This window comes from Anoplopoma fimbria, chromosome 7 (genome assembly GCF_027596085.1).
Source record: "Anoplopoma fimbria isolate UVic2021 breed Golden Eagle Sablefish chromosome 7, Afim_UVic_2022, whole genome shotgun sequence".
Lineage (NCBI taxonomy): Eukaryota > Metazoa > Chordata > Actinopteri > Perciformes > Anoplopomatidae > Anoplopoma > Anoplopoma fimbria.
In genome coordinates, this window is record NC_072455.1 from 5,050,609 (window position 1) to 5,075,122 (window position 24,514).

A 24,514-nucleotide genomic window follows, 5' to 3' on the forward strand; every position below is an offset into this window, starting at 1 on the left:
TTTACTGCAGCAGGGTCTGACAGTCTGCTCCGAACAGTCATGGTTCTGGTTCTCATATGCCTCCCTTCAGTCCAGAGGGCCCAGCAATACGGCCTGGGCCTTCAGCAGCGTGGTGTTGGTGTTGGCATCCAGTGGGGATCGGTGAAGCAGCGAGGCAAAGCTCTGCTGAAGTTTGGACCTTTAAGATTTAAGATTTATTTATTTGGGACCAAAATAAAAATGCTGAAGTGTTCCCTTTACGCTCTGGGTAAATGGGACTCGATTTTCAGAATATTTACATTTGAAAGATGGAGAAAATAATCAGTGGATTAATCCATAATGAAAATAATCATTATTTGTATTTTGATACTAAATAGTAAAACAAATAGTCTCCACCTCAACCAACAGCAGCAGTAAAATCCTTTTTATTAATGCATGATAATTATATATAATAATGTACAAAATAATGTAATAACATTTTTCTCCATTTAGTATTGGTTATACTTAAACTTTTACTTCAGTAACATTCTCAATTCATTAACATTTCTTTCATAGTCTTTAGTTGGTTCAAAAACTAATTTCATAAACATTTTTGATAAAAGCCAGAAATTTCTTAAGTGAAAAATATATAGCATATGAATGATATAAACGATAAAAAACTAATTATCTTCATCAATGTCTGAAAAAAAAACATCCTGTTTAAAAAGAAGAAGTAAAAAGTCTAAATTTGGACAGGTAATCAATCCCAAAACACCTCAGATGATCAGGTCAGAAAACCCAATCTAAACCCTTTGCTGGTGTCAAGAAACATGTCACTACAATACCACAGTTAAAATGTAACAGTACACCCAATCTCCTGGTGCATTATGACAATCAGTGCACTAGTAATACATGCACTTCATGAGATGATCAGAGGATGAGCGTTCTTCTCGTTTTGTTTAAGATGCGGACTAAAATATGGGAAAATCTCATCACAGAACGAACACTCGGTAAACGAGTAGATGTGAGATTTCGCTGTCACATCGTAGAAGGACACGAGACCTTCCCTGTAGTCCACAAACACCCCGACCTTCTGAGGTTTCTCTCTCAGGGAGAGGCTGACGGGTGGCGTCGCCAGGGCCGCGTACTTTTGATCTTCATAATGTACGGTGACCCAGTAACCGTTATCTGGGTTCAGCGAGAGTTTCCCCTTGCGCTTTGCATCGCGTCTTGCTACACCCAGGTCCCACCCCGTCTTGTTGCTGACCTCCACCTCCCAGTAGGACCTCCCAGAGGTCAATCTGTTGAGCCCCAGGATGCTGCCAAACATGTCAAACCTCTGTGGAGCATCAGGAACCTTCTGGTTCTTTCCTCCGTCTCTCACCGTCTTCCCGTTGGGGGAAAGAATAAGAGATGGGTGTGCGGTGTTTGGATCCAGCTTTACATCCACTGTAGTTGAGTAGAACAATGAAAATAGTATCATGATGCACTTCATATGGGTGAAAAACACAATGTATGTTAATGCTTGTGCATATTAATTCATATGAGCAAACTAATTAAATGGATACTACTCCATAAAGAAAGCAAATGTCAGAGAACTGCCTTCTATCTACTACTAGGTACAACAAAGTGAAGTTGTTTCCTCCAAAGAAAAAACACAGAAGCAGTTGTTCCAGCAAATGCCTCAAGTCAATAACAAATTCAGACTTTAACACCTAAGACTGCAAGAAGTTGGCTTCCTGTGTAAAACTATGTGTCAATGTGTTGCAGAAAGATAGTGGTGGTGTGCTCAGTGGTTAAAACATGAGATGCTCAACAAACATTTAAAAAAAGCCTTCATTGGCAACATGGCTTGTTTGTGATCATTTTAAAATTAAAACAAACAACTGGATTGAACCTTGACAGGTATTCTTCAGGGTAACAAATGAAGAGGCAACACCTGATCCTGGAGCTTTTAAACATTCACTCAGGTGCATGTCCTCATTGGGAAATTGGGACAACAGACTTCAAAAACTGATACTCCAAGAAACAAACCAAATAACATAGTTACTGATTAAAATTTAAAGATATGCTGTACAAAAAGATTTGTACTAAAATAAATGTTTCAATACAATAATGGTCTGACATAAATGTCTTCATTAAGCCCTAGATATACAGTTGGACCCATTCAAATCCTTCAGTTCTTAACAAACAACAACGCTTCTGCTTCTACATATTGCCTCTCAAAGGTGGTGTTACAGTTGATGAAATCTCCCAGTTTTTGTGTCCTACCAGTTTAGAAATCATGAAACGCTGTAGTGTCAAAGACATCGCCACTTGAAGGTGTCTGCAGAGCTTCTTCTGCCACAGTATATCCACTCTGCAAACTAGAATATGACTTCATACCGGTTTTTCCTTTCTAATTGGGGCTCGTCTATAAGACATGAGGGGGGAAAACTGTTCCTAAATGGGGGTCACTTTTTGAATATCCCAATTTGAATGCATCATATCTATAATTTGTTTTTGTTTGCGCTGTACCGTGTTACAGAAATGAAGTTAAAGAGGAATTTCATTACCAATGGTTACAAGATTTCTTTGAGATGATTTGACAGACTAGCTGCCTCTAAAATAATAATAATAATAATAATAGTAATAACTTTTTTCAGCCAACAACCATGTTAACCCTTATTTGATTTGTATCTTGGTGATCAGTTGGTTGGTTTGGGAAATCTTTGGGAAGTGCTCCCTGAATGACTCCACCTGTTGTCCCAATTACCTAATTAGGACACACCTTGAGTGAATGTATAAAGTAGCCAGGCTCAGCTGTTGCCTCTTCATTTGTTACCCTGAAGAAGACCTGTCAAGGTTGAAACCATCCATCTTCCGTTACCGCTTATCCAGTTAAGGGTCGCGGGGGTGCTGGAGCCGATCCCAGCTGTCAATGGGTGAAGGCAGGGTTCACCCTGGACAGGTCGCCAGTCTGTCGCAGGGCTGACATATAGAGACAGACAACCATTCACACTCACATCCACACCTACGGGCAATTTAGAGTCTTCAATGCACCTCAGCTGCATGTCTTTGGACTGTGGGAGGAAGCCGGAGAACCCGGAGAGAACCCACACTGACACGGGGAGAACATGCAAACTCCACACAGAAGGTTGTCCAGCCCGGGAATTGAACCCCAGCCCCTCTTGCTGTGAGGTGACAGTGCTAACCACTACACCACCGTGCAGCCCAGGTTGAAACCAGTGTTTGTTTATTTTGAATTGTCATGAACCAGCCATGTAACCATAAAGGCTTTTTAATTGAAACTCCAAATGCTCTCACTCCACTTAATGCCTGAAGCTTTTTCTTTTCAACCATGTCCTCAATGGCTCCCTTACTGCCGTGTTTTTCTATTCATACAGTCAGAATTTCTTTAAATGTTCAAGGGTACACACCTGCAAATGTGGGAATCCTCTTGAGTTCTGTGGAAAGAAAAATGATATTAAAGCAAGTGACTACGAATTAAATGGATAGCTTGGTCAACTTGAGGAGTGCTCACCAACGGAAGAGAGTTTTTCCAGTTCCTGGTGAATTTCTGCCATCATTATTGCTGTTGTAGTTCTCAGTGTACCAAAGGAGAATGCAGTGTCAACAGTGTCATTTTTCCAGTCAGAAGTGTCACCCAGTGTTTGAGGTGAAACCTGTGTAAGAAAATATGAAACATAATTTTAATGAATCCGAAACAAGTGGAAAAATCGACAGAATTATTTAGCACAAAACTGTAAATATTGGTTTAGCTTTCCCTAGGTGTTGATACTGTCAAAAAAAAAAAAAAAAAAAAAAAAAAGCATGGATGTCTCACCTGCAATGTTGGATTTTTGTCCAACTCATCAATGGTCATTTTGAGTTTGTCAACTTCCTTTTGCAGTTTCTGGACAAGAACTTTGGCTTCTCTCTTCACTCTCTGTCTCCTAAAAGTAACATACAGTCACATTAGGCAGTTAGTTTAATTAATTGATGACCCATAACTGTGGTGTTAATGTGAGGCATCACTGACTGACCTCTCATCCAGAGGTTGGAGGGCCTTTTGCAAAGCGTTCTCCACGACTTTCATCACCTCTGAGAACACGTGGTTGATCTCCAGCCATTCAGCATCCAAGTCGCCCTGAAAAGCGTAACGGGCAGTGAGGATGTTAAAGAAACGTTAATTGACAAAAAATCACAAAGCAAAAAAAAATCTGCCATAGCTCACCTTGCAGGCTTTTACAGATGATCTGACTTCAGCCATCTTTTGTTCTCTCGTCTGAATTTTCTGCTGTAAATCAGCCTTCATCCTGTCTTGCCTCGCCTTGAATGTAACAAATAATTCCAATATTAGTGTGCACACATTTTAGCAACCACTTGCACAAACACAAGTACAATGGCCGCAATCTGAATGCGAGTGCGAGCAGATAAGAGGGCATTTATGCTCAACGCGCTATTTATTGCAATATCGTCCAAAACGCCAGTGAGCATACAAACAAAATGACAACAAGTGTGATCTGCAAAACGCCATAAACCAACCTCTCAATGCAGAGGAGGAATTGCAATAGGCTATAAAGTCATAACTCATATTCATGGACTACTTTCTTGCCTGTATAAGCCGTGTAAAGGAAGAACTCAAGTATTAAATGCGTCACAAATAGGCAAAGCTTGGACATCCTGCAAACACTTTGATTTGGCTGGCAAAATATGTCCTCAAAATATGTCCTGTTTTCAGGTTTCTTAAGCATTTAAAAACTTCTGAAAAGCTTTTATTGCGTGCGCAGTGTGCATCAAGTTCAAAGACCAAGCGCTGCGACCACTTGCCCAACCTTCTGGCAAGCCTGGCATACGTCATTAAGACATTTTTTACAAAAACAAGTATAACACGCAGATGTGTAGCAGTTATAGTCAACTTGTTCACTAGCATAGCTTGGCATGTCAGCATGCTAACTCTTGCTAATCAACACTGAACACAAAGTACAGCTGAGGCTGATGGGAATGCCATTAGTTTTGATGCATAAACAAAAGTATCCATCCGAAGAAGGACATGAATGTGAATTATGGCAAAAATATGGCTCAAATCGTTTAGATTTGGAGACATTTCACTGGTTAAGCAAAAATGTTAACATCATAGTGGGGGTATATAAAGTCATATGATCACAAAAGTTTGTAGGATTCATCCTCTGGGGACCATAAAAGCCTGCACCTAATTACAGGGCTATCCGTCCAGCAGTTGATGAGATATATCATTTTGATGCAAAGTGACCTAACTTGCATTGTATCCTTTGAGCTCCATAGCTAGTTTTGGACCTTAAACAATACACTGTATTATAATAAATGTAGTACCTTTTGTAGCTTTTGAGCCTCCCTCTCTTTCTCTTTCTCCTTCTCTCTCTCCTTTTCTTTTTCTCTGTCCTTTAGACTGACTGTTTCCTGTGCTGAAGTAGTTGGAAGACCCCAGGCCAGTTGCGCCACCTAAAGGAAGAGAGCGCTTAGTGCAAACTGGACCAAATGATACAATAACTGCATGCAGTTGTACAAAGAACTCTATCCAATGGGTAAAAATGAAGTTATATTCAAATGCATCTGTCCTTAAGAAGTGATTCACAGCATAAAGCTGGATTTGCTCTTTTAAACAAGTTCAGAATCTGCTGTACCTGCTCTGAACCATCGGAGAAATCAAGCGTTCTACAAACGTTGGTGATGGTTTGGTTGTTTCTGCTGTATTGCGGTGGAGTCTGAAACACTGTAGAGATGTTGTTTGTCTCCTTCACTGTGACTTCAGCGGCTGCAGGATTGGCTTGGGTGCCGGAGATCTGAGACATCGGCATCAGCGAAGGCTGTCAAAGAAAATCGGGGGATTAGATTTGACAGTCCAAAACGCCAGTGAGCATACAAACAAAATGACAACAAGTGTGATCTGCAAAACACCATAAACCAACCTCTCAATGCAGAGGAGGAATTGCAATAGGCTATAAAGTCATAACTCATATTCATGGACTACTTTCTTGCCTGTATAAGCCGTGTAAAGGAAGAACTCAAGTATTAAATGCTTCACAAATAGGCAAAGCTTGGACATCCTGCAAACACTCTGATTTGGCTGGCAAAATATGTCCTCAAATGTGGATTTTTCAGGTTTCTTAAGCATTTAAAAACTTCTGAAAAGCTTTTATTGCGTGCGCAGTGTGCATCAAGTTCCAAGACCAAGCGCTGCGACCACTTGCCCAACCTTCTGGCAAGCCTGGCAGAAGTTATATTCAAATGCATCTGTCCTTAAGAAGTGATTCACAGCATAAAGCTGGATTTGCTCTTTTAAACAAGTTCAGAATCTGCTTTACCTGCTCTGAACCATCGGAGAAATCAAGCGTTCTACGAGCGTTGGTGATGGTTTGGTTGTTTCTGCTGTATTGCGGTGGAGTCTGAAACACTGTAGAGATGTTGTTTGTCTCCTTCACTGTGACTTCAGCGGCTGCAGGATTGGCTTGGGTGCCGAAGATCGGAGACATCGGCGTCAGCGAAGGCTGTCAAAGAAAATCGGGGATTAGATTTGACAGGCTTTGCTAATTTTTTCCCCATCGCTCAATATTTCCCGACACTTTAACCTGTTTTCACAGAAAGCTGTTGTACCTGAGCACCACCGGCGATATCGAGCATTCGCTGAGTTCTGCCTATGTTTTGAGTTCCCATTACTGTAGGAAAAGAGCATGGGTCACTGTTAAACAAAGCTGCTTGTGTTACTTCCAGTTATGAACAAACTATATTTATAATGCTTACATGATGTGATTATCTCTAATACTGCATCTTCTGTTGATTGAATAGTTGGGGTGGTGAAGTAGGTAGACACAGGCGCTTTCTGTCAGAGAAAGGAAGAAGATTGTAAAGTCTGTTTCTGATTGACATTGATCTACCTTCATTTGTTATAAAAGCTTTTTATAAAATCAACACTTTTTGTTTGGCGGTCTTGCATTAAATCCTATGAATTTAATTATCCAGTATGTTTTTCGTATAATGGACCACAACACGTGCCAGTGACATGTTTAGCAAATATAATTTATATGTTTGCTTTAATATACCTCAGTCCTGACTAGAGTGTTCCAGTTAAGTGGTCCACTGTCCCTTTGATGAGAGTCTTCCCAGGGATTTCCCCAGGTGTTCTGCTGACTCCCTGAAAATAATAATAAGAAAAACTTTCAGTGGTTTGGGTGATGGCCTTCAGCTGGTATAGTCAATTCTATTATTTCCTACATTTGCAGCAGGTGAATTAGAGACACCAGTGATAAACAGAGACCACGGATGGGTACCACTCACCGGACATGAGAGGAGGGATGATATTCATCACAGGCTCTTCAATTTTAATGGGAGGTCCCTGGTAGATTAGTTGAGGGAGGTAATTGTTAAATCTGAATTGTTCACTCTCAGGGATCGCCATTCCCTTCGTTGTGCATCCCATCTTCCCCTGGTGAATCCTCAGGCCCTTGTAAGACGTGTCTTTGGACCAACCGCAGTGGCAAACCTGGAAGCTCATGTCTGACGTGTTGAGTGTGTCTGCAGAAGTTCCACACAAAGGTTAATTTGGCGTATTATCTCAAATTGACGTTCAAATAAATATGTATCCACATTTTAAGAAGATAACTGTTTGTTAGTAAAGTAAGTACATTTTAAAACTTTGAAAAGAAAGCAAAAAACATGTGATAATGACATTTTTTATGTTAGATTTAATGACTGACTTAGTTGTTTTCTTACTTTCATGTCTGTGATTACTTATGTGATGGCAGACTGAGCTGTCTGCAACCTGGATGTGTAAGACAGTGATTAGTCGCCCTCTAGTCGTACTCTAGAGTAATTGTGCAGTAACAACTACTTCCTGCTGTAAAGTACACACAGCCAGACACAACCAGGAAATTATTTTTTTTATGTAGAGAAAGTTAGATTGTGGATAACCTCTAAGAAAAACTTGTCGGTGTCGTGAGGAGTTTTTCTTGAAACGGGATTGAATCAACATTGGCTAATGGAATAAATTATAAAATAAGATGAGATAAACTTCTTTGATACAAGGAGGGGAAATGTTCCTCACAGTAGCAGAGGAAGAAAAGGAGAGAGGCAGCTACAGATGAATAAAATAAAATAAAAATAAAAATAATAATAATAATAATAATAATAATAATAATAATAATAATAATAATAATAATAATAATAATAAAACCTGAGCACTACACACCCTCTCCCACTGTGTTTTGTGTATTGTATACACGCCCTGAAACCTGCGGTTTACCACAGTGTGTGTGTGTGTGTGTGTGTGTGTGTGTGTGTGTGTGTGTGTGTGTGTGTGTGTGTGTGTGTGTGTGTATTACTACCCTGTCTGTTTAATGCTTTGTGCACTGCCTATTTTTTTTCATGCAGAAAGTTAGATGACGCTGTGGATAACCTCTAAGAAAAACTTGTCGGTGTCGTGAGGAGTTTTTCTTGAAACGGGATTGAATCAACATTGGCTAATGGAATAAATTATAAAATAAGATATAACTGTTTGCATAGAATACAAATATATTAATACAGAATACAACAATACAATACAGCACAGGGTAGAAACATATATATATATATATATATATATATATATATATATATATATATATATACAGTACCAGTCAAAAGTTTGGACACACCTTCTCATTCAATGGTTTTTTTTCTTTATTTTTTTTTATTTTTTCTACATTGTAGATTAATATTGAAAACATCCAAACTATGAAGGAACACATATGGAATCATGTGGTTAACAAACCAATGCTCAATAAACCAGAATATGTTTTATATTTTAGATTCTTCAAAGTAGTTGAATGAGAAGGTGTGTCCAAACTGTAATTAACTTGTTTTAATCTCAAAAATAAAATAAAAAGTGATCAACTTCAATCCTATTTCCGATATTCTTTTTGAAATGTCTCAGACTTGTTCAATCCAACATTTGCACAGAGTTGTATTGTGCAACAATGTGATTTAAACATGGCTGGGCAAAGTGCAAAGAAACTCTACATGCAACAGAACACAGACAAAGACCAAACTGGTACTAATATATATATATATATATATATATATATATATATATATACGTTTTTATATATATTTCCTCTATTTAATTCTTTAAAAAAATACTACATTGTGTGTTATAGGTTTTCTCAAAGTTTGGCAATGTATAACATTAAACCAATTAAAAACCCTCTATAGAGTTAAATAATATTTTCGACTTTATAGAATAAGTTAATGCATTAACTCCGGCAATACAACAAAGTCTAAATATAACTATTCTTCATAGGAAACGATTTATTTCCTTCTAGGAAGATGAAGAGCAGACAATTAAACAAATGAGCACTACACACCCTCTCCCACTGTGTTTCGTGTATTTTAAACACGCCCTGAAACCTGCGGCTTACCACAGTGTGTGTGTGTGTGTGTGTGTGTGTGTGTGTGTGTGTGTGTGTGTGTGTGTGTGTGTGTGTGTGTGTGTGTGTGTGTTACTACCCTGTCTGTTTAATGCTTTGTGCACTGCCAGCATATAGTGTTGTGCAGCAGAGGAACATTTCTGTTTGTCTACTTAAATAAAGTTGCAAATTGAAATTGAAGTTGAAATTTGCAGACTTACAACAGCGCAGAGTAAAGTGCACACAAGAGACATAGCAGAAGAAGACAAGCTAAAAATAAAAATAAAAAATAAAAAAAAAATAAGATAAAAAATAAATAAAAATAAATAAAATAAAAAATGAAAAATAAAAATAAAATAAAACAAGTATTATAAATAAGCAATAAAAAAAAAAAACAGTAGAAAAAACAACAATAACTGAAATACTATATTTACAGACAGAGAAAAAAACAACAACTATTTCAACTACTTTTAACTTTTTTTAACCATTATTGCACAGTGCAATGTGCAATGTATTGCACAGGTTTCTATTGTCATGTTAAAAAAAAAAAAGTCAAATCCCTTTCCTTGAAGGCATTTTCACATTTTTAACAGTATTTTCTTCTTCAGCTGACATTATATTTCTGTCAAACAGCAGCGTAGTCACAGAGCACACAAAGGCTGTGTTGTGTTGGTGTTGTTGCGTCATAGTTCAGGTAAACGTCACAATAATGTTCAAATAAAAGCAACCAGCAGCAGCTTACCTCTCGCTGTCCGACCTCGACGCTGCTCTGACTCCGACTGACCCCTCTCTCACTTCCCCTCACTGCTTTCTCTCGGTTCATCCTGAACACTTTCACTTTCGTTTCAGCCAAATCAATCCTGAAGGTTTCCTTTAATCGCCCCACAGAGCGTGGTGTTATTAAGCAACATTACATTACATTACATTACATTACATTACAGTCATTTAGCAGACGCTTTTATCCAAAGAGACTTACAATAAGTGTATTCAACATAGGTATTCAAGAGAACTGCAGTTTGGACACACCTTCTCATTCAACTACTTTGAAGAATCTAAAATATAAAACTAATTACAGCCAATTTTGTAAATAATCCGGCTATGCACACACATATACACACACATGTACTATATGCCCCCCCCCCATCATCTTCATAATAAGTGTACTAGCAATCCCAAAAACTCAGGAATGCATTTAACCACTTAACCATTTAACCAGGCTGCTGGTCCAAGATGACATCATGAGATTAAGACTTTCATTTTGTTTCCATAACCATAGAAAATAGACATTTCATTACATTACATTACAGTCATTTAGCAGACGCTTTTATCCAAAGCGACTTACAAGAAGTGTATTCAACATAGGTATTCAAGAGAACTACTAGTCACCAGAGGTCATAAGTGCATCTCCTTTCTTAAACAAGCATCTAAAAGCATAAACCAGAGCAAAAGTATAGTGCAGAAGCAAATTACTACGAAAACAATAAGTGCAACAGACTAATACGAATAGGATAAGTGTAACAAACTAATACGAATTATTATTATATTCCTTTATTGATCCCCATGGGGGAAATTCAAGTGTTGCAGCAGCTCAACTACACAGAAACAGTTGCAGCAGCTCAACTACACAGAAACAGATAATAAATACACATACAGACTGTGGTCTCTGCTGTTGTTGTACAGTCTGATGGCAGTGGGCACAAATGAGCGTCTGAAGCGCTCCGTCCTCTTTGGCAAATCAGCCGATGGCTGAATGGAGAGGGTGAGAGGGATGGTCCAGGATGGCTCCGAGTTTGGCACAATAAGTGCAGCGAACTGATACGAATACAGAGTGCAACTGATACGAATACAATAAGTGCAACAAACTAAGAAGCAGTATGCCCAGCTGCCACAGTTCCTAATGGAGAGGGTGAAGGGATGGTCCAGGATGGCTCCGAGTTTGGCACAATAAGTGCAGCGAACTGATACGAATACAATAAGTGCAACAAACTAATACGAATACAATAAGTGCAACAAACTAATACGAATACAATAAGTGCAACAAACTAATACGAATACAATAAGTGCAACAAACTAATATGAATTATTATTATATTCCTTCATTGATCCCCATGGGGAAATTCAAGTGTTGCAGCAGCTCAACTACACAGAAACAGATAATAAATACACATATTATACAATAAAATAAAAATAAAAATAGAATAAAATAAAAAATAAGAATACAAATAAAAAATGTACAGTATATCCACATGGGGGGGGGGGGCTGGTCAGCATGATGACAGACTGTGGTCTCCGCTGTTGTTGTACAGTCTGATGGCAGTGGGCACAAATGAGCGTCTGAAGCGCTCCGTCCTGCTCTTTGGCAGAATCAGCCGATGGCTGAAAGAGCTGCCCAGCTGCCACAGTTCCTCATGGAGAGGGTGAGAGGGATGGTCCAGGATGGCTCCGAGTTTGGCACAATAAGTGCAGCGAACTGATACGAATACAGTAAGTGCAACAAACTAATACGAATACAATAAGTGCAACAAACTAATATGAATACAATAAGTGCAACAAACTAATATGAATACAATAAGTGCAGAATACAATAAAACTAATACGAATACAATAAGTGCAGTAAACTAATACGAGTGCAATAAGTGCTACGAGGAAGGCTCAGGGTAGTACTTCTTGAAGAGGTGAGTTTTCAGCCTGCGCCTAAAGATGGGCAGTGACTCTGCTGTCCTGACGTCAGTGGGGAGTTCATTCCACCACTGAGGGGCCAGGACAGAAAAAAGCTGTGACCGGGTGGATCGGCCGCAGGGACCTCTGAGCGACGGGGCAACCAGTCGCCCCGAGGCAGCAGAGCGAAGTGGTCGGGCGGGGGTGTAGGGCTTGACCAAGGCCTGGAGATAGGAAGGAGCTGTTCCTTTCACTGCCCTGTAGGCTAGCACCAGAGTCTGTAACTGGATGCGAGCTCTTACAGGGAGCCAGTGTAGAGAACGGAGAAGGGAAGCTGATCTGGATACCGATCAGATCAGTGTAAAGGGGCTCTACGTTTGGCCTGTAGGACCAGTGAAGAACTGAGATCTTTTTAAACTTTGAACCCCCCACTAAAGTTAGTTTTGCCAGTCAATGTATTATTATGTCCTCATTGTTCAATAATAAAGCCACTTATCGAATTGGATGCTAAAAAAATAATGCTTTACCTTCTTCTTTCATGCTAATGGATATAATCCTGGAATGCTGACTTTATACAAGAACAATCAATGCATGGTCATGACAGATGATCACAAGTCAGGCTATGACACAGCTGATAATGGAGGAAACGCGGTGTTCCTGCAGCTGCAGAGGAGACCAGGTGGATGTGCTCATGGCTGCAAATTCCCACGTCTGGGCATCCAAGGTCCAAGGTAGACAGAACAGGTTTCATTATGGCATAAAGTTACATACAAAATACTAAGTCAAACACCTTTTATATATTTATTTTTATTCATGTTTTACCCTGGAGAATATAACCAAAATAAAAAACGATTTTTAAAACAGTTTTGAAAAGAAATTCACAGAGCAGTATATGGATATAAATGTGGCAAACATTAGTTTGACAATAATGGGATTATACAGAGTAATAATAGTATGAGCAGAACTCATCATGGAAAAGGGTACCCATAAGTTTTATTAAAGCAAGCAACCTATTAACCTTAAGATTAGCTTTAGTCACTGCTTTTTCTCGGTTCATCCTGAACAGTTTCAGTTTCGTTTCAGCCAAATCAATCCTGAAGGTTTCCTTTAATCGCCCCCACGCACTAGTTGCACCACAGAGCGTGGTGTTATTAAGCAACACTGATCTGGGTATGGTGTGTTTACATAACCTTTCAAAACCATCAATCATCAACCATTTAAAGTAGTAAAAAACTAAAAAACTCTCTAAGTGTTTTTATTGAACGTTATTTCCACTAAGCATTGAAAAATTAAAAGTATAAATGGGCCATATTCTTATTAAAGCAAATACAGTAACATCTATAGTGTTTATGAATAACTTTCAATGGTGGAAGATGTATTCAGATTTTGATCAGATCTGTTACAAGTAAAAAATCCTGCATTTCAAATAGAAGCATACAAGTTGTACTTCTACTAAAAGTCAGAGTACTCGTACAAAATGTCTCATTTCAGAAAAATACATATCTTGTTACTGGATTATGATTTATGATGCATTGTAAGTGTCACTGTCATAGTCTAAAACAAGTTCATTTAAAACATTTCAAAAAGATGATTGTATATTTTGTGTTAACAGTCTAAATGTGGAAAGTAACTAAAGTTATCAAACAAATCTAGTGGAGTAAAAGTGGAGTGGTCTCCTAATTGTAGTAAATAAAGTAGCATAAAATGTGTATATACTCAAGTAAGGTACAAGTACATCAAAACTATACTTCAGTGAAGTATACTTAGCTACAGTCCACCACTTGTAGCTTTGAGGTTAATGAGTGTAACAGAAGGCCTTCACCTCCATGAGCAACCGGGACAGGGAAAGGGGGGGTCAGAGGTCAGAGAGAGGGTGTTTAATAATGACTCGTATGCACAGGAAGTGATAGAAATCAAGCAATATAAATCTATATCTACCCATTTATTCATGAAATGCATATAAAACAACTTGATATAGGTGCTTAAATTCTTGTTTTTTTTATTATATGGTAGATTTTTTAGCAATGATCTGTAACTTTTGTTGAAAAGTACTGTTTAAATGTAGCTGCAGCAGTAGTGAAGCATTTTTCCGAAACACTAGGCTGCTTTAACAATAGCATTGGCACACTAGAAGAGCCATTAAATCAGTAGCAGTGTATATACTGCAAACATTAGCCACCCACTGCTGGTCATACCAGACCAATTAAAGCCGTAGCAGCAGAAGCAACGGTGTGCTGAATTGCTTGTGTATTCATCTTTTAATTTGTAAGGGGAACAAAGTATTCTTTATTTCCTCAAAAGTTACATAGTCTCACTCTAAGTACTCACTTATGTTCAACAATGAATTTGGAACAAAAAAATCTCCCAATATTGTTTTTTTTATCTGGCAATGAATTATTTTAGCAATACAAAAATCTTTACAGATAAGAACATGTATTGTTGCCTTCCTTTTGGTCTTCGTCTGTGTTCTGTTGCATGTAGAGTTTCTTTGCACTTTGCCCAGCCATGTTTAAACCACACTGTTGCACAATACAACTCTGTGCAAATGCTGGATTGAACAAGTCTGAGACATTTCAAAAAGAATATAGGAAATACGATTGAAGTTGATCACTTTTTATTTTATTTTTGAGATTAAAACAAGTTAATTACAGTTTGGACACACCTTCTCATTCAACTACTTTGAAGAATCTAAAATATAAAACTAATTACAGCCAATTTTGTAAATAATCCGGCTATGCACACACATATACACACACATGTACTATATGCCCCCCCATCATCTTCATAATAAGTGTACTAGCAATCCCAAAAACTCAGGAATGCATTTAACCACTTAACCATTTAACCAGGCTGCTGGTCCAAGATGACATCATGAGATTAAGACTTTCATTTTGTTTCCATAACCATAGAAAATAGACATTTCATTACATTACATTACAGTCATTTAGCAGACGCTTTTATCCAAAGCGACTTACAGGAAGTGTATTCAACATAGGTATTCAAGAGAACTACTAGTCACCAGAAGTCATAAGTGCATCTCCTTTCTTAAACAAGCATCTTAAAGCATAAGCCAGAGCAAAAGTATAGTGCAGAGGCAAGTTACTACGAAAACAATAGTTGCAACAGACTAATACGAATACAATAAGTGCACCAAACTAATACGAATGCAATAAGTGCTACGAGGAAGGCTCAGGGTAGTACTTCTTGAAGAGGTGAGACATTTATGACCTCCATTAAAGACATTTTTTACAGTTGTCGGTGTTGTTCTGGTGAACACTTCAAGTATTAGTCGGTACACAAGGTACATTGCAACTTGGGTTTATGCTACGATATTGATTAGCTCTCTCAAACAACACAACATGAGTTTAACGGACACAGATTTTTTTTGTTTACCATCCACATACACCGGAGCTGGAAATAAACTGGGGCACATTTGGAATGTTTACGTTTACAACTTTGAAATACCCCGCGTCCGAAATCGGAGTTGTCTTTTTCGGACGCATTGAACTGTTACTACCACGTCTCCTCCTGGGAGCCGATTGGATAGCCAACCTCATGTGACCAAACGATGATTTGCGAGAATCAAATTCTGAACTCATTTTAAAATATATTACGACTAGCATTGGAATCTTATACTTACACTTGCATTGACACATTACTGACGTTACAGAGTGAGGATATTTATGCCGCAGTTTCAAGTGTTTGCATGAAAAATCTCCCATACTGTTTAAGGTTACTGAATAGCATGTTAGTATGGATTCGTGGATGCAACCTTGGTCCTTAACACCACCCAGACCTTTCCAAAAAAAAAAATCTTCTACAAATTTTCCATAACTTGATTATCTAGCCGCCACATTCTACAAAAACATGTTTTGACTGCCAAGCCCACACATTCTTTTAAGTTGTGTGGGCTCCACATTCTTTTTTTATGTCCATGTCCTGCTCACAGTGTTTCCCAGCCAAAATAATCAAAGGATCAGAGTTTTTCTCATCTTGTTTGACATGTGGACTGAAATATGGGAGGAGGTCATCGCTGAACGAACACTCCGTAAACGAGTAGATGTGAGATTTAGCCGTCATATCGTAGAAGGACACGAGTTCTTTCTCGAAATCCACAAACACCCCGACTTTCTCCGGTTTCTCTTTCAGGGAAAGACGAACTGGTGGCGCCGTCATGGCCGCGTACCTTTCCTCCTCATATTGTACGATGACCCAGTAACCGCTATCTGGGTTCAGCGAGAGTTTCCCCCTGCGATTAGCGTCGCGTCTCGCTACACCCAGGTCCCACCCCGTCTTGTTGCTGACCTCCACCTCCCAGAATGACTTCCCAGAGGTCAACCTGTTGAGCCCCAGGATGCTTGCAAACAGATCAAACCTCTCCGGAGCATCATCTACTTCTTGGTCCTCCCCTTCATCTCTCACTTCCTTCCCATCTTTAGAAAGAACAAGGCGCCGGTGAGCGGAGGCTGGGTCCAGCTTCACGTCCACTGTTAATTACAAGTTGAAAATCAATAAAAGATCTGTACACAAAGTCTACTTTTTGAAAGATACTCTCTGAAAGTAGAATAAATAAATCATGTACCTGTAAACTTTGGAACTCTGTGAAGTTCTGTGAAATGAAGAAATAGTTTTGATTAAGTTAAGTCAACATTTAAGCTTTGAACATGTACTACCATGATTTCATTCCTACCAATGGAAGTCAGCTCCTCAAGTTTCTGTTGAATTTGTTCCAACATGGTAGTTGTGGTTTTCCTCATGGTGCCAAAAGACAGTGATGTGTCAAGCTCTACCTCTGTCGAGTCTTTGAAGTTGTCCAGGTCTTGAAGAGATGGGTAACTCTGAGAAAGGGAGAAAGAGAAAGAAAGAGGAGATTAACCATCAAGCTGGAGAGAGGAAGAATCAATCATACAAGCCACAAGTAGCTGGACTGAGGTGGATTCCTTCAAAAGACAAAGCTTTTGTCTTCATCTCTTAAACGTATACACATTTCTCTTACCTGAAGGAAAAGGATGTGATCCTCGAGGGCAGATATGTTGTCCAGGTCAGAGACTGTTTTCTCAAGACTGTTGATCTCAGCTTCCAAGCTCTCTTTGATGAATTTTGCCTCTTCCTTAACAACTTCTCTCCTCTCACTTAGTGGCTTAAGAGCTTTCGCTTGGGCTTCCTCCACGATGGCAGTAACAGCTGTGAACAAATTCTCAATATCCCACCACTCAGTGTCCAGCTGGTCCTGGAAATGGGTTAGGGGTATAGGGTTAGGGCAAGCATTGATTTTTGATCTCCTTTTTACTGTTCTATAAATTGATCTTTGATTTTGATAACACTTGCAGACAACACAACAATAGTCACAATTTGATTTTATCTAAATCTAAGCTAAGTTCCCATTCAGAGTGAAAAATTACGATAAAGCAGGATATGCTTTAGGGCGTAGCTACCTTGTGATTGACAATTCAGTAGTTTATGAAACTAAGTGCATTACATTGTACACTATTAGAGTAATACCAGTAAAAAAAACAATCAAAACAAAAAGTTAACACTTTCTTTCCCCACCCTCCCTCTGTTAAGTTTAATTTCTGTTCAAAAACTCTGGCAGTCACTTCCTGTTCTCAAAGAGGCATGTACAAATGCAAATGGGTAACCAAATCATCTACCTTGTAATTGACAATTCTTTACCACGGCATTGTTCGGTCTACTTCTTGCCCAATGTTTTTGACTTAAAATTTGAGTTCATGAAAGTTAATTGTTACATTTTGGTTGCCAACATTTTTTTTATTCAGCGTTTGGTTGTACTGTTGGTGTTACTACTTGTTGCAAAAAGCAAAGATGGCGACAACCAAAATGTCAAAATCGAGGCTTCTAAACTGCCGTCCTAAAACCACTGGGAGACATCAGGGTGACTATATCCACTTACATTACATTTTACATTACAGTCATTTAGCAGACGCTTTTATCCAAAGCGACTTACAGGAAGTGTATTCAACATAGGTATTCAAGAGAACTACTAGTCACCAGAAGTCATAAGTGCATCTCCTTTCTTAAACAAGCATCTCAAAGCATAAGCCAGAGCAAAAGTATAGTGCAGAGGTAGATTACTATGAAAACAATAATTGCAACAGACTAATCCGAATATAGTAAGTGCTACAAACTACTACGAATAGGATAAGTGCAGTAAACAAATACAAATACAATAAGTGCAGCGAACTGATACGAATACAATAAGTGCAGCAACTAATACGAGTGCAATAAGTGCTACGAGGAAGGCTCCGGGTAGTACTTCTTATAAATAGTCCATGTTTGTGTGAGACACTCTAAATACAAATTAGTAGTTCCATTTAAAACTGTTTGGCAACTTGCTCCGACAGTTTTGACAGACCGGTCTGACTGGTTTTTTAATCCAGGTCAACACAGGCTGCGTTATACATGTCTCTCTTACAACTTACCTTGCAGCTCATTAAAGATGTATCAGTCTCATCCAGCCGTATTTTTCTCTTCTCAATTTTCTCTTTTAACTCTGTCTTTGTTTTTACGAGCTTGGCCTGTTGTAAACAATAAAAGGTCAAGTCAACATCCCAACTTCAAACCCCATCGCATCATATGTGTACCACCTTTTGGTGTGTTTGCAACTCTAGCAATTTGTCCAAAATACTACAATAGATTTAAGTAAATACACAATACTGTCAATACTCGAATAAAAACCGTACGGGGCCTTGCACATGTTCATTTTACCTTCTTCTTGTCCCATTCGTCTTCAATAGAAACAATCTCCCCGTGACCTTCCTCTATACAAAGTACACAAATGCAACTCTCTGTCTTGCTGCTGTACAGCTCCAAGGGGCGTCCATGCTTCAAACAGGCCCTTTCATCCAGGTTCTCCACAGGTTCCACCAACTTGTGGCCCTTGAACCTTTCAGCTGAGGAATGGTTCTCCAGGTGAGTCGAACAATACGAGGCAAGACACACAAGGCAGGACTTCTTAGCCTTCAGCTTTTTCTCTGTGCAAATGTCACAGGACACTTCGGGCGCACCAGTGTACTCATCATCGTCTTTCTCCAGGGTCGTTTGCATCTGTTCAACAATGCTTCTCAGGACGATGTTAACATCTGGGATTTTACTCAGATGCCCCTTGCATAGGGGGCACGTCATGTCATTGTATCTTAAGGAGCGTTCCATGCAGTCCTTACAAAAGGAGTGGCCACAAGCTGTAGTGACAGGATTCACAAATGGCTCCATGCAGATGGAACATATCAGATGGTTCTGCAGTGTCTTGCCGAGTGATGCTTTAGCAGAGGCCATTTCTGCTTTAAAAAAGCATCATTAGGTTACTTGGAAATGTAATAGGTCTCAGATTATTATGTTGCTGTAATCTAGTGTTTCAAATATTTATTTTTTGCTCTGCATTTTGTTAAACTCAAATATTCATCTAAATGTTCGATGAATAGCTGATTACCTAAAGCAAGTGTACTTTATAACTTTTTTTATCAAACACTGGGCAATGTTGCCACAGGTGACCATAACAGGGAAAGGGCAAAGGCTTAAACAAAGTGTAACAATGGCACAAGTGGAGGCATTGCAATGACACTCTGGTCTACCGGTCGGCTAAATAGGAATACCTGGGTAAAGTTTGCTAACATTGGCTAATATTATTTTCCAGACACTACTGGTTATTACAGGCCAAGTAAGATTGTAGCAGCAAAACCACAGAGTGTATTGCATTTGGCAACATTTGGATAATTGCTTAATTCAACTTCTCATTTGTAAGACGAAGAATGTGTTATGTGTTTCGATTTCCCTTTTTCTTGAAGTTAAAGTTTTTTTTTTTCAAGTGGTTTTTGGTCTGTGGTTAACACAATCTCATCAGATTTTAACATTTTGTTCCACATTATAAAATACGTCAGCACCTACACTCTTGTTAGCAAACACATAAAAGAGGTGTTTGCTAACAAGAGGCTAACTGAGACTACAAAGTGTCATCACAACAAACACTGGTCCACCTTTGCAGCCTGGTTGTTTTACTCGCTCCCATGTTATCGTAAACTTTTACTTACTCAAAAATCATAAAAATGGTGTTCATGTGGTGTTCATTTATGCATTTTCTTTTTTACAAAACGTATAAGTATAATACACACATAATGCAAAAGGCAGCAGGCTGACAATTAAACACATTTATTTAATTTGTAATGATTTATCAACCTACTCTAATCGGCAAAAATATACATTACTTCCCCCTTTATTTATACTTTGCAGCTATAATGTTTACTTCGATTTATGTTGTATTGTCTAGTTTAAAAAAAGTTCTTTAAAGATTGTCATGTAATTCCAGCATTTAAATGATTTCTTCGTACCTGTTATGAGATGAGACTGGATGCACAGCAGTGGCACAGAACACAGGTTTGCTCTACAGGTAATGCAAATTATAGATTTAGGATTTTTTTATGGATATATTTCAAAAGTCAAGCTGACAAAGCATATTTCTTTTGGAACAACAAGGAAACATCAATAAAATCCTACTCTGAACATAATGGAGCTCTTAGATTTTGCATGTGACACACCCACTGGATAACTCCGCCTTCGTCTTTATGTGTTGGATCACATTGGCAGAAAACTACAAAGATGTCGACACTTGAGCAATGAACAAACCCTGAGGGAAGTAATAACCCTGTCTAAATCCCAACAGGGAACAATTTAAAACTTAAGCGTTACATTGTACCCTATTAGAATAATACCAGTAAATAAAACAATCAAACAAGAGGTTAGACAGAACCTTAAAGTGATAATTTAACATTTTGGAGTGTGTCAGTGGAGTGCGATGTTACCTTTCAGCTGTTTTTAGATGCACCGTGTCTTGTTCTCTTTCCACTCCCACCTAGTGTATGTGTCTCTTTGTGTGTGCGTTTCCTTCCTAGGGCCGTCCTCCCTGTGTTAAGTTTCATTTCTGTCAAAAGCTCACTTCCTTTTCTCAAAAAGGCATGTCCAAATGCAAATGAGTACCCAGATCATCTGTTTGTAGGCTGCAGGGCGTATTGCATGCTGAGCAAGTTCACACAGATCAAATATTGACTTGCCAAAAGGTTTTGCTGGGACGCACTGAGGTTTTCCTGTACAGCTCTGTCTATTGCTCAATGTTTGACTGGTAGAGTAAAAGTGATGACAGTCCAAAAGGTTCATGATTTGTGTGTATTCAAGGCAAAAGTTTATCCCAACTAAACAAAAGTACTGATTTGTATTATTTTTTACTTAAATTCACTTAATTGTTCTGCATGAAAACAGCGTTTTTTTGGTTTTGACATTTTATTTAAAAAAAAGGATTCAAAATATGACATTTAAATCAAAACAAAAATACATTAAAACACTGAAATACTACATGGCATTTAAGCTCACATTATCTTTGAAATAAATCACATCACGCATCCAGGCACAAGTTACATCCATACAATATATCCTCACTGATGTGTAAAAACCACAATTTGCCCTTTTCCTCCAACAGCAAGTCTAGAAGTATATTTCCCAAAATAGTATAAATATATAAATATTTGTTTTACAGCAATCACACCGTCCAACTATGTCTGCTGCTGTGGATATTTTTCTACCCCAAAAAATAACTATTTGAACTTGAAGGTGTCCGTCCATTTGTTAAGACGTAGCGGTGTGTCTAAATGTCTGTAGAAACAAGAAAAAGATTATATTAAATTCAGTGTTTAAGGTCACATATATTGCTCTTTAAAACACGATATGTGATTTCATAGACTGATTTGTGATCAATTGACTTTTGACCATAAGGACTGACCTGTAGGAAGCGGAGGTCGTCTTCAGTCTGTGAGATCTGCTCGAGCTCGGTGCTTCTGCTCTGCAGCTCCGAGATTTCGTCCTCCAGTTGTCCGATGAGCTCTTTGTTTTGTTCCTCTTTCACAGAGAGCTTTATTTTCTCAATTTTACTCAGTCTCTCTTGAATGGCTTGCTGAAGTTTCATCTTTCTCAATTTTAGTTTAACCTGTGGGAAGAAAAAGACATAACGTCAGCTGAACCTCTGTGGCATACAGAATGTTGCAGAATTAAAAAACAATGTTCAATGTCATTGTTGCATTGATCTGTCAATACCTAAAAATGTTGCAATACTGACCATAACCCCATCATTGATGTCAATTTGGGCTTATATTCCTTTGGCAGCTGATTCAAAACAGACCTGCTCTCAAAGATGCTATGTGTTTGCTTTGAAATCATGATACTTGTCATTTTAACTTCTCGTTTGTAAGAGCAACACTGTGTTATTTCTCCTCTCAAAAGTTACATAGACTCTGGTAAATCTGATAAATTTAAATGAGTTGCAAATGTCCAATGTTTGGTTGGACAAAATATGAAATTTGAATAGCAATATGCAAATGCTCCTAGTGTCTACCAACAATAACTTGATTCTTTAATGTTTACTGGTGTAGTGGTTGTATTCGACTTTACCTTCTTCTTTGTAGCTTCCCTGTTGATAGAAGTGATGCGATGGCCCCTGTGTTCGGTCTGGGCACACATGGAACAGATGCACGTTTGATCACTCCTGCAGAACTTGTTTAACGGCTTCCCGTGCAGTCTACACACAGAGTCCTCCAGGTTCTTCACCACACTGATCAGGAGATGGCGCCCAAGATCTTCTCTCTGGTAATGTGGCTCCAGATGAGCGGCACAGTACGAGGCCAGGCACACCAGGCAGGACTTGACTGCCCTGCGCTTCACCGGGCAGAGATCACAGGGAACCTCTCCAGCTTTTAAAGGCACAGCTGCCTCCTCGGTCGGGGCATCAGCATGTAGTGCGTGGTCTGTTTTCAGCTGCGGCCTGGTGGGGAAAAAGGCCTTGCAGAGCGGGCACTGACAGGCCCCCTGGATCCTCCAGTATTCGCCTATACAGCCCAGGCAGAAGCAGTGTGCACAGGGCAGGGAAGCCGGGCTGGTGAACTCATCCAGACAGATGCAGCACTTAGGTGGCTCGGCCATTAGGAGTCTTTGCATGTGTGTGCACGTACATGCATGCAACCTCTGGTCTGATTTGGTGTGGTATCAGCATGCGACGGCGATGGTGTATTCCATTGGCTGTTTAAATCTGTACAGGAAACAAAGACTCGTATTAGCGCATATTTAAATTACAGGACTTATCATTCATTTGGCTTTGATGGCAATATCCCAAAAGAGCTGACAAGGGTTCTTTGTATCGCTTGTCTCCATTCGCTTTGAATGTATTGTTTGTTGCTTTCTGTTTTTGATGCTGACTTAGCGGTTTACATTTTCAAGCGCCAAGGGAAGTGGGTAAAGGATTATGACGTGGACGCAGCCATCGTCCAGTCTTTGCAGGCCCACATCACAGACATGTCTGCTCGGCTCCAGGTCCTGGCTCCTACTGCAATAATACTAATACTAATATTCCCATTTATATGCAGTAGTGCCTTCTCTGATTAATGTAAAACACCCCAAACACTGACGTCAAATGGCTGGCCCCCTTTGAATAACTTAAAAGGACAACTTTAAAGTGCTATTTATCAATCTAGATTGTTCTGGTGTAAGTTGCCTAGTTTTGGGGATATCGGACGTAGAGATTGTCTGCCTTCAGTCCAATAGAATGGGACTATATAGTACTCGGGTAATGGTGCTTAAAGCAACAACAAAAAAAATACATTTGAAAATCTGAAAAAAAGAGACTGTGTGTCGCAAACTGAGGTAACAATCCAACTTCCGAATGCGCTGTATTCATGTCTAAAGAATGCTCCTAAAACCTGAATAATGTCGACATATCCCACATGTCATCATGACATGAAGAAATGAAGAAATTTGAGATGTAAGACAGATGATGCTGATTAGTTGACCTAAATAAACACACACACACACACACACACACACACACACGCACACACTCACTCAAGCATTTTGGAACTGCTGACAGGTAACATACAACAAAGGGAGGGAGTAATCATTAGTGATATACAGAAATAGATCTACAGAAAGTACCGTTTCTCCATTGTTGGTGGGAAAATACTCCAACAAGCACAAACCAAAACATTGGAAATGAATCACCTTATAGAGTAAGAAGAAACCACGTCAGAGCCATCAGGTAATTTCAAACTATTGCATGTCCCCTGACCAATCAGAATCGAGATACTGGTAAAAGATCCATTCAAGAGTGCGGCATACAGTAAAAGCATTAACAGTAAATATATATCAAATTATAAATCCACATCCAGAGATATGTCTGGGAAACTGATTTACTAGAAATGTACATGAACTATGAACACTGTAATGTGTATTGATCAGCGCGCAGCTTGTCACTTCCATTTGGCAAAAAGCAATTAAAAAGTATAAATACTGGAACAATGAATTTGAAATATTAAAACTCACATACCTCTTTGAGCAACTACCAGCTTGTCTGTCTTGAGGCTCTAACGGTGTTGTGTTGCACTCTTATCGGTTGGTTTCTTCCTGTGAAGGTGTAGACACACCTATCACTGCTGGGAAGGAGGGCGGCC

General features: G+C 39.0%; 3 protein-coding genes across 6 annotated transcripts; all 3 read right to left on the reverse strand.

The window, feature by feature from the left end:
* Positions 1–388: 388 nt before the first annotated feature.
* On the reverse strand, positions 389–10,144 carry LOC129093917 (E3 ubiquitin-protein ligase TRIM21-like). The gene is made up of 14 exons (XM_054602047.1): positions 10,102–10,144; positions 7,255–7,491; positions 7,020–7,111; positions 6,721–6,799; positions 6,574–6,635; positions 6,285–6,467; positions 5,604–5,786; positions 5,293–5,421; positions 4,175–4,270; positions 3,984–4,087; positions 3,785–3,893; positions 3,482–3,623; positions 3,378–3,404; positions 389–1,407 (listed from the first exon to the last, which is right to left on the reverse strand). Exons 2-14 carry the CDS (start codon positions 7,469–7,471, stop codon positions 878–880), a joined length of 1,953 nt encoding a protein of 650 aa, XP_054458022.1. The 5' UTR covers positions 7,472–7,491; positions 10,102–10,144; the 3' UTR covers positions 389–877.
* A 4,470-nt stretch (positions 10,145–14,614) lies between these two features.
* On the reverse strand, positions 14,615–20,926 carry LOC129093918 (E3 ubiquitin-protein ligase TRIM39-like). 3 transcript variants are annotated; one of them, XM_054602048.1, is made up of 8 exons: positions 20,831–20,926; positions 20,360–20,412; positions 18,744–19,312; positions 18,458–18,553; positions 17,014–17,247; positions 16,708–16,855; positions 16,600–16,626; positions 14,615–16,504 (listed from the first exon to the last, which is right to left on the reverse strand). In XM_054602048.1, exons 3-8 carry the CDS (start codon positions 19,308–19,310, stop codon positions 15,915–15,917), a joined length of 1,662 nt encoding a protein of 553 aa, XP_054458023.1. In that variant the 5' UTR covers positions 19,311–19,312; positions 20,360–20,412; positions 20,831–20,926; the 3' UTR covers positions 14,615–15,914. The 3 variants fall into 3 exon arrangements, with proteins under 3 accessions (XP_054458023.1, XP_054458024.1, XP_054458025.1); XM_054602049.1 differs by having other exon boundaries at positions 18,744–19,315; XM_054602050.1 differs by lacking the exon at positions 20,360–20,412.
* Positions 20,927–21,323: 397 nt separating this feature from the next.
* Positions 21,324–24,499, reverse strand: LOC129093920 (E3 ubiquitin-protein ligase TRIM47-like). 2 transcript variants are annotated; one of them, XM_054602052.1, is made up of 4 exons: positions 24,391–24,499; positions 22,467–23,100; positions 21,802–22,005; positions 21,324–21,674 (listed from the first exon to the last, which is right to left on the reverse strand). In XM_054602052.1, exons 2-4 carry the CDS (start codon positions 23,007–23,009, stop codon positions 21,648–21,650), a joined length of 774 nt encoding a protein of 257 aa, XP_054458027.1. In that variant the 5' UTR covers positions 23,010–23,100; positions 24,391–24,499; the 3' UTR covers positions 21,324–21,647. The 2 variants fall into 2 exon arrangements, with proteins under 2 accessions (XP_054458027.1, XP_054458028.1); XM_054602053.1 differs by lacking the exon at positions 24,391–24,499 and having other exon boundaries at positions 21,330–21,674; positions 22,467–23,148.
* Positions 24,500–24,514: the final 15 nt, after the last annotated feature.